Genomic DNA, 14,545 nt, shown 5'->3' on the forward strand with positions numbered 1-14,545 from the left:
ACGACACTTTATTTTTTTTTGACGTCTACCTACTCTAACACCTTATATTAACTTATTTAAACTGTTCCAACCTTTACTTCTCTATTCAAACTATTTAAACAAGTTTTGGGCTCCTTTACCCCATTAAGCGCTATACCCTAACTATGATTTTAAGTATTTAAACAAAACTAATACTAAACATGTAATATATCATTTGTAAGTTATTCAAGTTGATATAAAAATATGTATGTTACAGAGATTGCTTTCATTTATAGAGTAAGTTATAAAATTTGGTTCTATTGATATTTCAAAAAGTGCAGTTTGAGTTCATTTTTTTCTTCTTTCCTATGATTAGTCAAAAATTGGAATTTCCATGCAAACTTGGTCCATGTAGTATACAAAAATGTACAGTTTGGGTCTTTTTTTTTATACGACTGTTCACTTGATGATCCAAATCTGTACTTTTTTGATGATCCAAATCTACACTTTTTGGGACACCATAGAGACTAATTCTGACATAAAAGTTTTAATTTTGGAGTCACTATGCAAATACAAAAATAAATTCAAACTGCATTTTTTAGTTACCAACATGAACCAATTTTACAATTTACTTAAATTTATATGAATAAGAAAGATGATTATTTAACTTTAGTTTGATGTAATTTTTACCGAAAACCCATAAATGACAAAATACCCCTAGTTTATTTCATGTCATTAAAATATGAAAATATAAACGTTTATGGTTAAATTGAAAAAACCAAACTTAAAGAAAATCTAACCTGAAAAGGTAAACATCATCCCTTACCCAACCAAATCTATTTGTATATTCCAACCCTGGTTACATATCATAAAAAATAGACAAAACTTCAAAAATGGTCCCTGTGGTTTTCAGGAATATCAAGTTTAATCCCTAAGTTCAAAAAACCTCACAGATAGTCCCTGTGGTTTCAAAACTTTTAACAAATGGTCATTCCGCCTAACTCCGTTAGCTTTCTACCGTTAAGTGAGGGGCATTTTCGTCATTTCAATATACAAGGACCATTTATGAGGTTTTCTCTATTTAAAAAAAAAAGAAAAAAAAATATAATTATTTAATTAAAGGGCCCCACCCTCTCTCTCTCTCTCTCTCTCTCTCTCTCTCTCTCTCTCTTTCTCTCTCTCTCTCAGGAAGAAAAAAACTATTCTTAAAAAAGAAAATACGACTGAAGACTATCTCCAATGATCTTCATTCGCCCGAGCACGACCACCTCTACCTTATCTTCTCTTGAGATGTCCAACAAAGACAAAACTATCAAATTTGTAAAATCTAACATTGATATGGAAATCTTCTCATATACAAAATACTTACCAAATTTACATGAAGATTAATATATGCTCTGAAAAGAAGGCAAAAGGCAGGTTCGATTCAAGATCTGGGAAGAAGGATAAAAACAATCTGAGCAACCGGTCATAGCAAACCCTCATCATCGTCGTCATAGCAAACCCTTGACGAATCTCTGATCTGCAACTCCATGAAGACAATTATTGACGAAGAAGAAGCTCTGATCTGTAACTGCATCTCGACGAACACGACAACAATCTTAACGATCGTCATCATCACATCTGTAAACCCTAACTTAGTCTCTCTCCTTCTTCAATGATTATGCCCCTTTTCTCAGATCTACATCATGTCGGTTGACTTGCAGATCGTTGTCATGTTCTTCAAGTTCCTTAGGATCCAAATTAAAACCCATGATGCTCATCAGATCTTAAAGACGAAAACCCCATATCCTGATGAGAATGGTGACGAAGCTAGGGTTTTGTAAAAGTGACTTTCAAAATAGATCAGAGATGGTGGTGGCGGCAATGAGAAACATGATGGCTAGATCTTGTGATCATCGGTGGTTGGAATTTGACGGTCGTAATCACCACCTTTTCTGGTGCTACTAACTGGGTGTGCTTTGACTCATATGTTTCGTCATCATCCTTTCGATCATCAAGTTTTGTGATGGATTTTAGCATGGACCTGTGTAATTTTTGGGTTTCCTATATCTAATTTGATGTTCTTCAGTCATTTTTTGATGAATTTTTGGGGAAGAAACAATTAAAGAGTTATAGTATATGAAATATAATGAAGAAATAAATGGGCATTAACGAGAGAGAGAGAGAGAGAGAGAGAGAGAGAGAGAGAGAGAGAGAGAGAGAGAGAGAGAGAGAGAGAGAGAGAGAGAGAGAGAGAGAGAGAGAGAGAGAGAGAGAGGGTGGGGCCCTTTAATTAAATAATTATATTTTTTTTCATTTTTTTTAAATAGAGAAAACTTCATAAATGGTCCCTGTGTATTGAAATGACAAAAATGCCCCTCACTTAACGGTAGAAAGCTGACGGAGTTAGGCGGAAGGACCATTTGTTAAAAGTTTTGAAACCACAGGGACCATCTGTGAGGTTTTTTGAATTTAGGGACTAAACTTGATATTTTCGGAAACCACAGGGACCATTTTTGAAGTTTTGTCTAAAAAATATTATACTCTAATTTTTAAAAACTACTATCTTAAAATCGTCCAAGAAAATATAATATTTTCTTATTTGTTTGTGATCGATATCTTTTTTAATCTTATTAAATAGCATTTTAGACATTGGTCCATATTTTAATACTTTTATAGTTACATTAACTGTGTACTAAGCCAAACATGTGAAAGCTATGTTATTCCAAAATGGATTCGACCCTTACTGTCTTACATATTTGTAAAAAAGTTTCTAAAAAAACTATACATATTTAACCTCATGGGCTCATGGCAACATATTCAATTTCAAGATCATCTAAAGTCATTAAGGGATAACGAAGATAATCGCTTGCTTCGATATTAGGCCCAAAACGACACAATTGAAGGCCCAATCCAAGATTCAGCTACTAAACTGCTAAAGCCTAAAGCCATCATAATTCATCAACCATCTCCAATCTCCATGATCAAATTCATCAATTCATCATTACATTACATACGACTGATCAGCTAATCAGCTTCAAAATATCAAAAGTCAAAACATTGACCGTGTTACACCAGAGGCCTGTTTTCTTCGAGATTGGCACTCTTTTTTTCCTTGAGGTGTAATTTTACATTCGTATGCAACCGTTGAACATTATGATTTGGCAACATCTTCAAGATCACACCCATGGCTATCAGTATTAGCCCTGAAACGTGTTGTTCGGTTAATGGTTTCGTAAATATCATATAAGATAACAATAAAGTCACCGCCTTTCTTGCAGTCGTTACCTGCAAATATATTGTTTGATCATTAATTGTTATATATATCATCACATCAATCAATCATTTTTTTGTTATGATCGAAAATGGAGTTACGATCACCATAGCAGTTGTAGCAGCTCCAAAAAGAGCAACGAGTGATAGAACAGATACTTGACCCACAAAAGTGGCCACAGCTTCAAACACTAAGATCCCATATACATAAGGATGCTGTAAATTCAACAACAAATAATCAAAAAGATCAACTTTTTAATGGTTAATTTAATCCTGCGTGTTTTATTATTAAGTAACAAGGACTTACTTCATAGCATGAATTCCATGCTTTGGAAACTTCTCCCGTTAAGACCATTGGTGGAACTAGGAAAGTCAACCCAACTATGGTTGAGCAGAATAACATTTCCATCTGTTACATACGAAAGAACATGAAAAGATCAAAACCCATTATATAAATAAGATAGTTAAATATATACATGAGCTCTTAAAATTTTCTACAGAAAAGAAAAATTCCCATGATCAATCTTGAAGTTAATTAAAAAGACGACTTAGTTATATATTAATTAGTTATTATTACCTGTGAAGTGTTTGGGTTAATGGTAAAGATTGCTTCTTGCAAATTACCCAGAAAGGAATCCATGATTAAAGATACACAAACCATGACAACACCAACGACGCTAAAATTAGGAGAAGAATTGGCATCGGCTAAAGTGAAGAGTATCAAACCAACAACTAAAAGAACAGCGGAAAGATATTCATGTGGTGGGTACTTCCTTTTCAAGCCAGGAATGAAGGCACCCGTTATCATAACAGGTAGCACCTATAATTAATTAACACCATAATATAGAAATTAAACCCTAATTAGTAAAAGGAAGAACATAGATAGAACACTCAAAGTACCTTTGTGGATTTGAACATGAGCTGTGCAGGATAATTGAGGAAAGCCAAAGACCCTTTGGTCAATCCTTGAGAACCCATAAGAACAGCTGAGAGCTTAACATATGTTTTCCATGGATTCACCATTTGTTTAGGGGTGAAACCTTGAATGTATATGAGTATCAAGTAGATAAAGCTTTGCACGAACGTGAAATACCATCCATAGCTGAAAATTTAGGAAAGAAAACCCATAATTTTTTTTGTCTTTTGGTCATAATTAAAAGAGTAAGTTTAAATCATATATAATCTCATTAATATACCTGAATTTAAGCCTATTATATACGTACTCCTGCAATATAAAAAGACAGGCTTATCAGTTAGTATTATATCCTATCATGTATTCTGTAGGAAATCAATAAGTGTCACACATTCATATACAAGGTACATTAATCCATGCATTCATGAATGCATCTAAGTAAGTGTATATATAAATGAATATTGAGAAAGTCAACCTCACAAATGCCATTAACCAGGTACCCAAAGAAGAACCCACAAGAGCAAATGAGAAATTGTTGCCATTTTGGTCTATCTGTAAGAGAAATCCCCAACAAAAATCTTGATTTTTCTTCTCCTTTCATCTCCGAGGAAATCTATATATTAAGCACATAAACTGCAAAACAATGATAAAAAGAAGAGAACCAATTTCAAGTTTCTGAGAAAATTTGGTTCTCTATATTCCTTCATTAATTCCATCTCCGATTCTTATATTCGTATCTATATGTTAACTAGCATGGAATTGGAAGGATGATGGCTTGAAATAAGGACATAGGAAATGAAAGAGTTTGGCGAGGGGTAAATATGGAGGTATCAGTATCATTATGTGCGTATACTTCACGTGGTGACCCTTTAGTAGAATTAAGAGTAAATTAGGAATCTTGAAGGTAAGAATTTGGCATCCTAAATCAGATTTAAGACGAGTATTATTAATTATATTTATAAAATGGTTATAATTTTCATAAAGTGATCCGACGATGTTAATAATAGATGAGTTCAATTCAAGTTGAAATTTGTTTCTAGACTTTGAGTTTGGTTAAATTAGTTATACTTTTTAATGTTTCGTTGGTAAACTTTTGGTTAAATTTATTGAGGGAATACCAATACGCTTAATTTATTATGGATTATGATATGATTATGATTATTGCAACATATTTTGAATTATATTCGTAATAAAATCTAACTTCGATCTCTTAATCATTATAGCAATTAGGATCTTAACAACCATTAATCTTGATTACCTTTTGGCTTTAACTATCTCATGTCATGTCAGGTTATATACATAATTGATGATGTGGTTTGCCTAACAGCATATAGAGAAATGGATATATATTCCGAGAACGAGAAAAAGAAACAATAGAAAAAAGAGAGAACGGAAATTTTTTTTTGTGGGTAGAAGGATTTGTAAATGATAGAGTGGAAGGGGTTAAAGTAAACAATTAAAACTATTTATAAACACGGATCAAAATATTTTGGATACATGATATATATGTCATGATATTAACAACATGGATCAAAATATTTTGGATACATGATATATATGTCATGATATTAACAAAATTGGCATCGAATTAGAGGCAAAACACAAACAGTCAAAACATGTTTGACAAAAATAAATTAGCTTTTATAAGACATCTTATGTTGTTTATAATAAAATATATTAAACTTTTTATTATATTATTATTATTATTATTTTATAAATTAGACTGAACAGAAATTTAGGGAATTACTCAAACTTTTAACAAGAAGGCTGGGTCAAATTCATTTAAAAAATAACGTATATTTTGTGTTTAATTTAACAAAGGTTAGTGTCAATGTTTAACCTAAACATTACATGTGAGAAGAATTTCTTAGACTCACGTATCAAACATTAAAGATGTTTATCTTACTTGTAACGTAACAACTATAGGATAATTAGGCCTTTCAGAGTTCTATAAAGTTTGGTACATTTTCGTACATGATTAAGAGGAATTTTTTTGCTTTAACAATATAGATTCTAAAAAGTGATAAATACTATATGTCAACATTTTATTCTTTTTCGAGTTCTTTTGTATCAACTTAATTTTTTTTAAGAAATATGCAACAACGTTTTATAATATAACAACATGCATCATATTAACATGTATAATAACTTGAAACATGATTGTATAATTCCTTTGTTTTAATAAATTTGTTCAACAAACTAAAATTTATTGCAGACTGATATAAACAAAACTAATATATTGTATAAAAAACATTGAAGGAGCACCACGTCATGAAGCGACATCTTCATGGTTACAATGTTGCATTTGAATATTTTGTCTAATAAACAACTTTGCGCTTAAATTGAAAAAATTATAAAAATGTTGTACATAAAGTAGCACTTAACCCAATTTAAACTTAATTTATTGTAAAGGGTAAACGCTACCCCTTAATCTTCTCTATTTTGCTCAAATTAATATAGCAAAAAAAAAAAAAAAAAAAAAAACTAACCTCAATATGAACCATGATCAATGAGAATTTAAATCATGTCACAAAAATATTTGTTTTCCTATATGAACTACATATAAAACTCGAGTAACATCTCTTCAACTAGAGAAGTGAAAACTTGGCATTCCAACACCAAACACACTTGTCGTTTTTCTACTTCATCATCATATTTGGCCCATTTGACTTTTTCTTTATCCATGTCTCTTACAAGAGACTCGAATGTTATCTCTCTTGCATATCCATCTCCATTAATCCAATCCTTTGCTTCTTGGAGTAATGCGAAGTTAGAGACACTACTTCCTTCCATAATTCGCTCTATAAAGAACCCTAACAAGACATTTTGAGTCATTATGGATTGATCAAATTGATTACTAGAAGACATTGTTGCTTTAAATTGTTGAAACAATGCAGTTGCTTTCTTTCTAGTTTGATTGGATGATTCATCATGTAACAACAAATCAGGCCTTGTAGTTGTAGACTCTGATAATGTAATCCTATCTTCTAATCTGACAGGCCTTAGCTTATTATAATTTGCAAGGCTCTTCACCCTTTGAACCTTGCTCATGACTTTTTTTTTGGTTCCTGTTACATGTACACCAACCATATTTTGCATGTCATTATTATAAACATATAATAATGAACCCTACAAAATTTTCAAATGTGAACAATAAAACCTTTATTAGATACTATTTATCTAGTATGTTTTATATATTGGTTAGATTAAACGTTTTATATTATTGTTTTCTATTATATTGAGATAAATTACCTACAAATTAAAAAGATAGAGTCCAACCTTCCGTATATAAGCGGGAATGTTGGAAAGGTGAAGTAACCTCATCTTCATCATCATCGCATGGAAACTCCATCACTGAAACTGGACTAAATTGCTCTTTCTTCTCACTTTCCTCCTCTTTCTGTCAATTATCAACATCAAGAAATCAACTCTTCAATTTCATATATATGCTATAGAGCCGAGAAGACAATATATATATATATATATATATATATATATATATATATATATATATATATATATATATATATATATATATATATATATATATATATATATATATATATATATATTTACAAGCAAATCAACCACTAAAGATTTATGGTTATGGTAAGTTACAATTATATTTTAGTAACAAATCAGTGTTATCACGCATGGTCAAAGGTGGTCAAGATAATGTCAAATGAAGTTTAAATTTTAAGTAAAAGACAAATCATGATGGTTCCCAAGTAAAGTAATTAAGCAAATCCCAAGATTAGAATTTTTGACTTATCAAGGTCAACTCACTACAACACAAATGACACCTGCATGCCCTTAATTACTCGATCAACTTCAAATCTTCTTATCACACTAAAACACCTTGGAATTCCATATTTCCTCAACTTCCTATGTATGATGTATCTTTTTCATTTCCCATACCATTCTGTTTTTGTTTATATACAATTTATTATTCTTATAGAAATATAACAAATCTTATTCATCAGATATCATGAGGATCGGGTAATGAAGAGAGCAGGATATTATGGTGTTCTGCAGCTTTTAACGGCACAGATTAAGTAAAGGAATAACACTTAGGCGGGATCTAAGGCAAATTCCCATAGTTTGTAGATCACGTGCGTCAGATATACCTACACATGCAGTTCATAAAAATAAAAAATAAAATAAAAATTATACCGACACTTCCCAGCTATCTTTACTCCTCCTTCCTCGCTGAAAAAAATTAATGCCTTTTGCCAAAAGTAATAAATAATAATAATTCAAATTTGAATAACTTAAATCTGAGTTTGAATATCAAACGGGAAAATTTACATTTCAAATCATTGACAATTACCGTGTAAATTTTGTAAGAAAAGTAACAAATATTTCATTTTGTACCAATAAGTAATTAATTTTTAGTTATAGTTTTCGTAATTTCTACTGAGATGTGAAATCTGGAGATGGAAGAAAATCTGCAATTGGTGTAAATTAAAATTTTAAACTGAAATCTGAACAGATGAGTGTAGCGTTATCTACTGTGGGGGTGCGAGGCATGTGATCGGTACTTACCTTTGCATTTCCGGTGAAAACATCAGAATCGGTGGCGGCGGTTGCTACGCCAGATTTCATTCCGTTTGCTGTATTCTTCTTTTCCGTTGTGTGCTGCTCACATTCCACGACGTTGTTTATTGCTACATCGATCTTCGAAGAACTGTTTGTTGTAGAACAAACGGAGGTGGTGGTAAAGTAGCTATCCGACGAGGCGGAGTTGTTGCTGTTACTTGTGGATGTGTTCACCTCCGCCGAAGCAGTGGTGGCAGCGGTTGAAACTTTAGACGGCGGACGTAGGACGTTTTTCTTCTTATTCTTCTCTTTGACAGGTTCGTCTAACGAATTCAACCTTTTGTTGAACTCTTTGTTACGACCATCGATAGTTCTCTTCCAGTTCGATAGCTTCCGAGACAGATTCTTCGGTAGGAAATTAGCTTTTGCACGCTTACCAGAACCGGAGAACTGGAAGTGTTTGAAAACATTAACCACAGCGGCGGAAGCTTTTTGCAGCACCAACGAGGATTTTGATTTGCTTCTGAGAAACTTTTTTTGCGTTGGCCGAAGATTAATATGCTTATTAAGATCGATTTCAATAAGGTAACGAACCTTGGTGCAACATGGCCGGCGCGGATACGACCTGAAGCCATTAGAAGAACACGAACTAAGATCATCGATCAGATAATCCTTGAGCAGTACAGACTTCGGCAATGGCACCTTCACTAACCTTGAATCGTTAGAAAACGAAGTTCTTGCTGCAGCCATTGTTGCTCTAGGATCCGAATTAGTGTTGTGAAAAGTGAAAACCTAAAATTTAATCAGGGGTTTTGATTAGAGATTGAGATTTGAGACTCTTCTAAGTGTATGGGCGAAAATGTGAGATAAAATAAAAACCGGTGGGGTGTAAGAGAGATCTAGGTAGCTTCTGATTGAAGATCTCAAGAATGGAATATCAGAAGCATCAGTGATGGAGAGAAGAGATCACAAAGAGATTGCTTGAATACTGCTTCTGAAAATAGGGAGTTGGCTTCTTGTTTGAATATTAAGTTTACTTATTTTAATCCGGTCAAAACAATATTGGGTAATAATAGCTTTGGTCCGTTATCTTTTGTTTGGTTCAAAATCAAAATGAATGATGTTTACCTATTTTTATGATCTTGCATTTTTTTCTTTTTACAAAAATAGATAATTAAGGGTGATGCGACTCAAATTGTCAGGAGGTCTTCTGAACTGTTGCTTCAGCGGGGATATAAGATTACAAAGCAAAGTCGTTAGAATCGCCCTATGGACTGTGCCCTGGGAGTAGGCACCGACGATAAAGTTAGACCGGTTGGTTGGTAGATGTGAGATGGTTCATCCTAGCCAGAGAGAACCATCTTGGTGTTGGGGGTAGTGTATGGATATGACGATTGAAGGTGGAAAGTGGTGGAAGAGCCCAAAGGGAAGGTCCCTGGGAAAGCTTCCTCTCCATGGAAGAGGTATTGTTCACTTTATAAGGGAGAATTAGGTCAAGGGGTATTGGGTTTGGCCTTAGGCCAACCCAATTCAGCCCAACTACCAAGGAGTTGGGGAAGGTCGTTCGGGGGCACCAGGCGCGATCGGGAGGTGCGCACCAGGCAAGGCTGATAGGAGAGTGTTAGGCAGGACTGACAAGAGAGTGCTAGACAAAGCTGGCAGGATAGCACCAGGCATGGCTGGCGTGCCAGAGCTGCCTAGGCCATGTGTAACATCCTAAAAGTTTGACAACATTTTCATTTTTAAAACTATCACAAAATCCATAATTCACACAAAATATAGTTCCAAAGCCATAAGTATAAATCAGAGTATCGAAAAATCATATGCCAAATAAATATCTAGGATGATGTGCACAATCACACATTCGCCTTGTCCCTATCCTCTAATGTATCTGAAACCATAAAATCAAACTGTAAGCCAAAATTAGTGAGTCCCCCAAAATACCACTGCACAAACATATAACAATATGCATACTGGGTTCACAACTATCGGACTGGATTACCCCTAAGCCCACATCATAAGTTTGGATTGCCCTCCTGACCCACAACTCATGTTTGGATTGCTCCTGAGCCCATACCATAAGTCTGGATTACCCTCCCGACCCACAACTTATGTCTGGAGTGCTCCCAGGTTTGATGGCTTCGACACAAAGCAATATTGTTTCAAACCAACTGCACTATGTCGACATATGCAACAATAAACATATAACAAACAAACATATAATCATGCAGATCTGCCAGTCTAGCAAAACACTACAACATAACATCATCTTTTATATATATATATATATATATATATATATATATATATATATATATATATATATATATATATATATATATATATATATATATATATATATATATATATATATATAGGGAAAAGTGAATATACCCTTAAGGGTATATAAGCTTAGGTACCCGAACACACCATAATACGTCGTTTTGTTTGATATATTGATTATAATGTTCATAAACTTCAATATTAAGTTGATTTACTTTCAAGATATTCGAAATTTCCGTATAATCTTTCTCTTACATCACATCTTTTTGCCGAACACTTATTAGGCTATATATTGTAGATGAAAATGAAAATTATGTAAGAGAAAGATAAATGTGTAATTTATAAAAATCTTGGAAGTAAATCAAGTTAGAAGTTAAATTATAAGAACATTAGACAATTAGAATGTATTATATAATACAAAACAACGTATTATGATGAGTTTGGGTACCTAAGCTTATATACCCTTAAGGGTATATTCATTTTTCCCATATATATATATATATATATATATATATATATATATATATATATATATATATATATATATATCAGTATACATCATACAACTTAGTGGGCCGACGTTGGTGCCTTTAACCACGAGTACAGTTAGGAAAAATCACCTCAGAATCTTAATGATAGCTAAACTGATCATTGCTCCAAACTCTGGCTCTACAGGTCGCCTGTACAACACATAAGGACCAAGCCTCAATCTATTACTCAAAATACCCCAAATGACTTAAAGTCAAACTTGGTAAAAGTTAACGGTCAACAGTTAAAAGTTAAAGGTCAACCTCCAGCTAGTTGCCATGCCGTGGCCATCCTTGGCCACTCCGTGACTGCTAAACGACAAAGCAGACGGGTTCTTACCAAGTCGCCACGTCGTAGGGACTAGTCTGGACAGCTTAATCCATTAAGCCAATTTCATACAACTCCAAGAGCTCCAAATCTCAGATCTGGTCCTTCTCATGGTCTTGATGGATAAAGTTTCCATCTTTATCCATTTAGACACCCTGATAAGTCAAGATCCCAAACCCTAATTCATTAAAGGTAACTAAATGCATAAAGTCACTCAGTAAGCACTCAATCTCTAGAGTTGCTCACCCAAAGTTTCCAGAATGGTTTCCTACACCTAATAAGCCATAAAAATCTTAGCTTTATGAACATGCATGTCCAATACATGTATCTTCCATTTTAGGTCAAAAGCATGGCAGTAAGGAACTCAAGCTTAAGTATGGGACCAAAAACTCCATAAATCCTCAGATCTGGAACATATGACACTAAAATGACCACATGGATCCATAAAGTTGCCAATTTTATGAGATCAAACCTTCCAATTTCTCACACCATGAAGATTAAGGGACAAAAGGGCTATATCTAGAGACAAGTAACATAAAGATTGGATCTTAAGGACTTACCAGAGTCCAGAAAACGTGCACAAGAGGGATACAGAGAGTTGCTTGCTGAAACAAAGCCCAAGGGTGCCTTCTTCTTCTTCTTCAAAACACCACCAAACACACAAAAACTCAAAGGTTAGCAATATAGGCTAGGGTTTTCTCTTGGAGGCTGAGGGAGAGTGATTGAGGCCGAGGTTGGGCAACCCTAGCCATCACATTACCTTAAATAGGGGTTCACACCCCGAATTAGGGGTTTCCATTAAACAAGGGCCACTCCATGTCGAATAGATGCCATGCTGTGACACTAGCTTAGTACGTATGAAACATTGGCCTTGGCCATGCTGTGGGACTCCATCACCACGCCGTGTCCAATAGAAATACAACATCCAAAATATTAAATTACTTAAAAGAAACATATCTGAAACTTAACGTTACAATTCTCCTCCTCTTGAATTAGACTTCGTCCTCGAAGTCCTCAGCTGTAAATAACTCTGGGTAGTGCTTGTTGGATTAATGTCTAAGTCCATGACTATAATTGGTAAGACTTGACCCGACCCGACATGGTCCATTTGGGTTGCATGGCATCATGCATTTGGATAGACTATAATGAGAGAAATAACACTTAAGGTTTGTTAATATATTATAAGTTCTAATATATTAATAAGGTTATTTAATTAGTATTGATCAAGAATTAATTTGGAATTAATTAAGTGATCAAAAGGAGACTAATTAAATATATGGGTTGATTGTGTAAATCATTCATTCTTATATATGTGGGCTTGTGATCCAAGATTGCTTATGTTGGACTAAGTCCATGGGGGTGACCCATGGATACTCCATGGAGGTTAAAATCCATGGAGCATAAGGAATGGGTAAAGTCATGAGTTACATGGTGTAACCCTAATAGCCACCATATAAAAGAATCCCATGGCTCAAGAAATCGTGCACTATGTGTGTGTGTGAGGGCTAAACGATTTCATGGAGTGTTCAAGTTTCTCTCAAGTTATTCCAAGTGTAATTGATGTTGTGTGAGCCATTTGAGGTGTCACATTTGGGGCACTAGGCACTCAAGCTTCATGAATATATTCTACATAAAAAAGGTATGTATTCTATCTTGTTATATTCATTGTTTTTGTATGCTAGATTAGGATAATACCTTGGAAGTTCTTATTTGCATGTATAATAGAGAAAACATAGATCCAAGGTATTTAGGGTTGCATGTACACTTAGGAGTGTTAGAATGCTCAAAACTCAACAGTGGTATCAAAGCCTAGGCTTGTTTTCTTGTTATACTTGCAAAAGTAGCTGAAAAATCGAGTTTTGATGCTGTCTGCCCAGCAGACTCGCCGAGTCCATGAATGGACTCGCCGAGTCCAAGGCAAAATGCATCCAACTCGCCGAGTTGGTTCGTGCACTCGACGAGTTGGACCCCCAGACAGCATAAATTCGACTTTTTTGTCTGGAATTGGACTAGGAACATTACCCTAAGATGTTTTTGGACCTATAAACTTGTTTTTGATGTGGTAATGTTCATGCTAATCCAATTTCAAAGATAATTGTCAATAGATTCATATTTTGTATTAGTTTAGGGTTTAGACTAATTACATGAAAAAGTTTGATCTGAATTATCTTGTTCTTATGAGTTGCTTAGATTAATAGAAAAGTTGAGTGAAATAGTTGTTTTCAATCCAAATTAATCTAAGAGTTGATTCTAAAATGTGTTTTTGTAACTTGTCATCAAGTTATATGAAAAGTCACATTTAAGTTTCATAAAACTCATAAAAGTTGGCAAAGGTTACAAAATGAAGGGTCTAGTTCTAATTAAATGGTTTTATGACTCCATAACTTGTCCTCAAGTTATGGAGGACCAAGAGTCTCTTCATTAAATAATAAATAAAAAAAAGTGTAACCTTAATTAATTCCATAAGTTATAAAATAAAGAAAAGTTAATTATTTTATTAGTTTAAAGTCTTCCATAACTTGTCCTCAAGTTATGGAACTTGAAGAGTTTTTGGATTAAAACTACTTTAAACACATAAGTTATGGAATTAATTAGTTTTGAATAGTTTCAAAACTTGCCCTCAAGCTTTGGAATTTGAAAAGTTTTCACTTATGAATACTTTAATTCCAAGTTAGCCCTTAGAATTTTAAAAGTTAAAATTCAACCCTTATACTTTATAATATTATAAGTTAATAATATATA

At 33.7% G+C, this 14,545-nt stretch overlaps 2 protein-coding genes across 2 annotated transcripts; both read right to left on the reverse strand.

Moving 5' to 3' along the window:
* Positions 1 to 2,645: 2,645 nt before the first annotated feature.
* Positions 2,646 to 4,905, reverse strand: LOC111920886 (UDP-galactose/UDP-glucose transporter 4). The gene is made up of 7 exons (XM_023916460.3): positions 4,602 to 4,905; positions 4,410 to 4,438; positions 4,114 to 4,315; positions 3,791 to 4,033; positions 3,521 to 3,622; positions 3,322 to 3,429; positions 2,646 to 3,228 (listed from the first exon to the last, which is right to left on the reverse strand). The coding sequence occupies exons 1-7, from the start codon at positions 4,725 to 4,727 to the stop codon at positions 3,010 to 3,012; spliced, it is 1,029 nt and encodes a 342-aa protein (XP_023772228.1). The 5' UTR covers positions 4,728 to 4,905; the 3' UTR covers positions 2,646 to 3,009.
* A 1,520-nt stretch (positions 4,906 to 6,425) lies between these two features.
* Positions 6,426 to 9,659, reverse strand: LOC111920865 (uncharacterized). Its single transcript, XM_042900470.2, has 3 exons — positions 8,672 to 9,659; positions 7,406 to 7,526; positions 6,426 to 7,194 (listed from the first exon to the last, which is right to left on the reverse strand). The coding sequence occupies exons 1-3, from the start codon at positions 9,413 to 9,415 to the stop codon at positions 6,683 to 6,685; spliced, it is 1,377 nt and encodes a 458-aa protein (XP_042756404.1). The 5' UTR covers positions 9,416 to 9,659; the 3' UTR covers positions 6,426 to 6,682.
* Positions 9,660 to 14,545: the final 4,886 nt, after the last annotated feature.

This window comes from Lactuca sativa, chromosome 3, assembly GCF_002870075.4.
Source record: "Lactuca sativa cultivar Salinas chromosome 3, Lsat_Salinas_v11, whole genome shotgun sequence".
NCBI classification, from domain to species: Eukaryota; Viridiplantae; Streptophyta; class Magnoliopsida; order Asterales; family Asteraceae; genus Lactuca; species Lactuca sativa.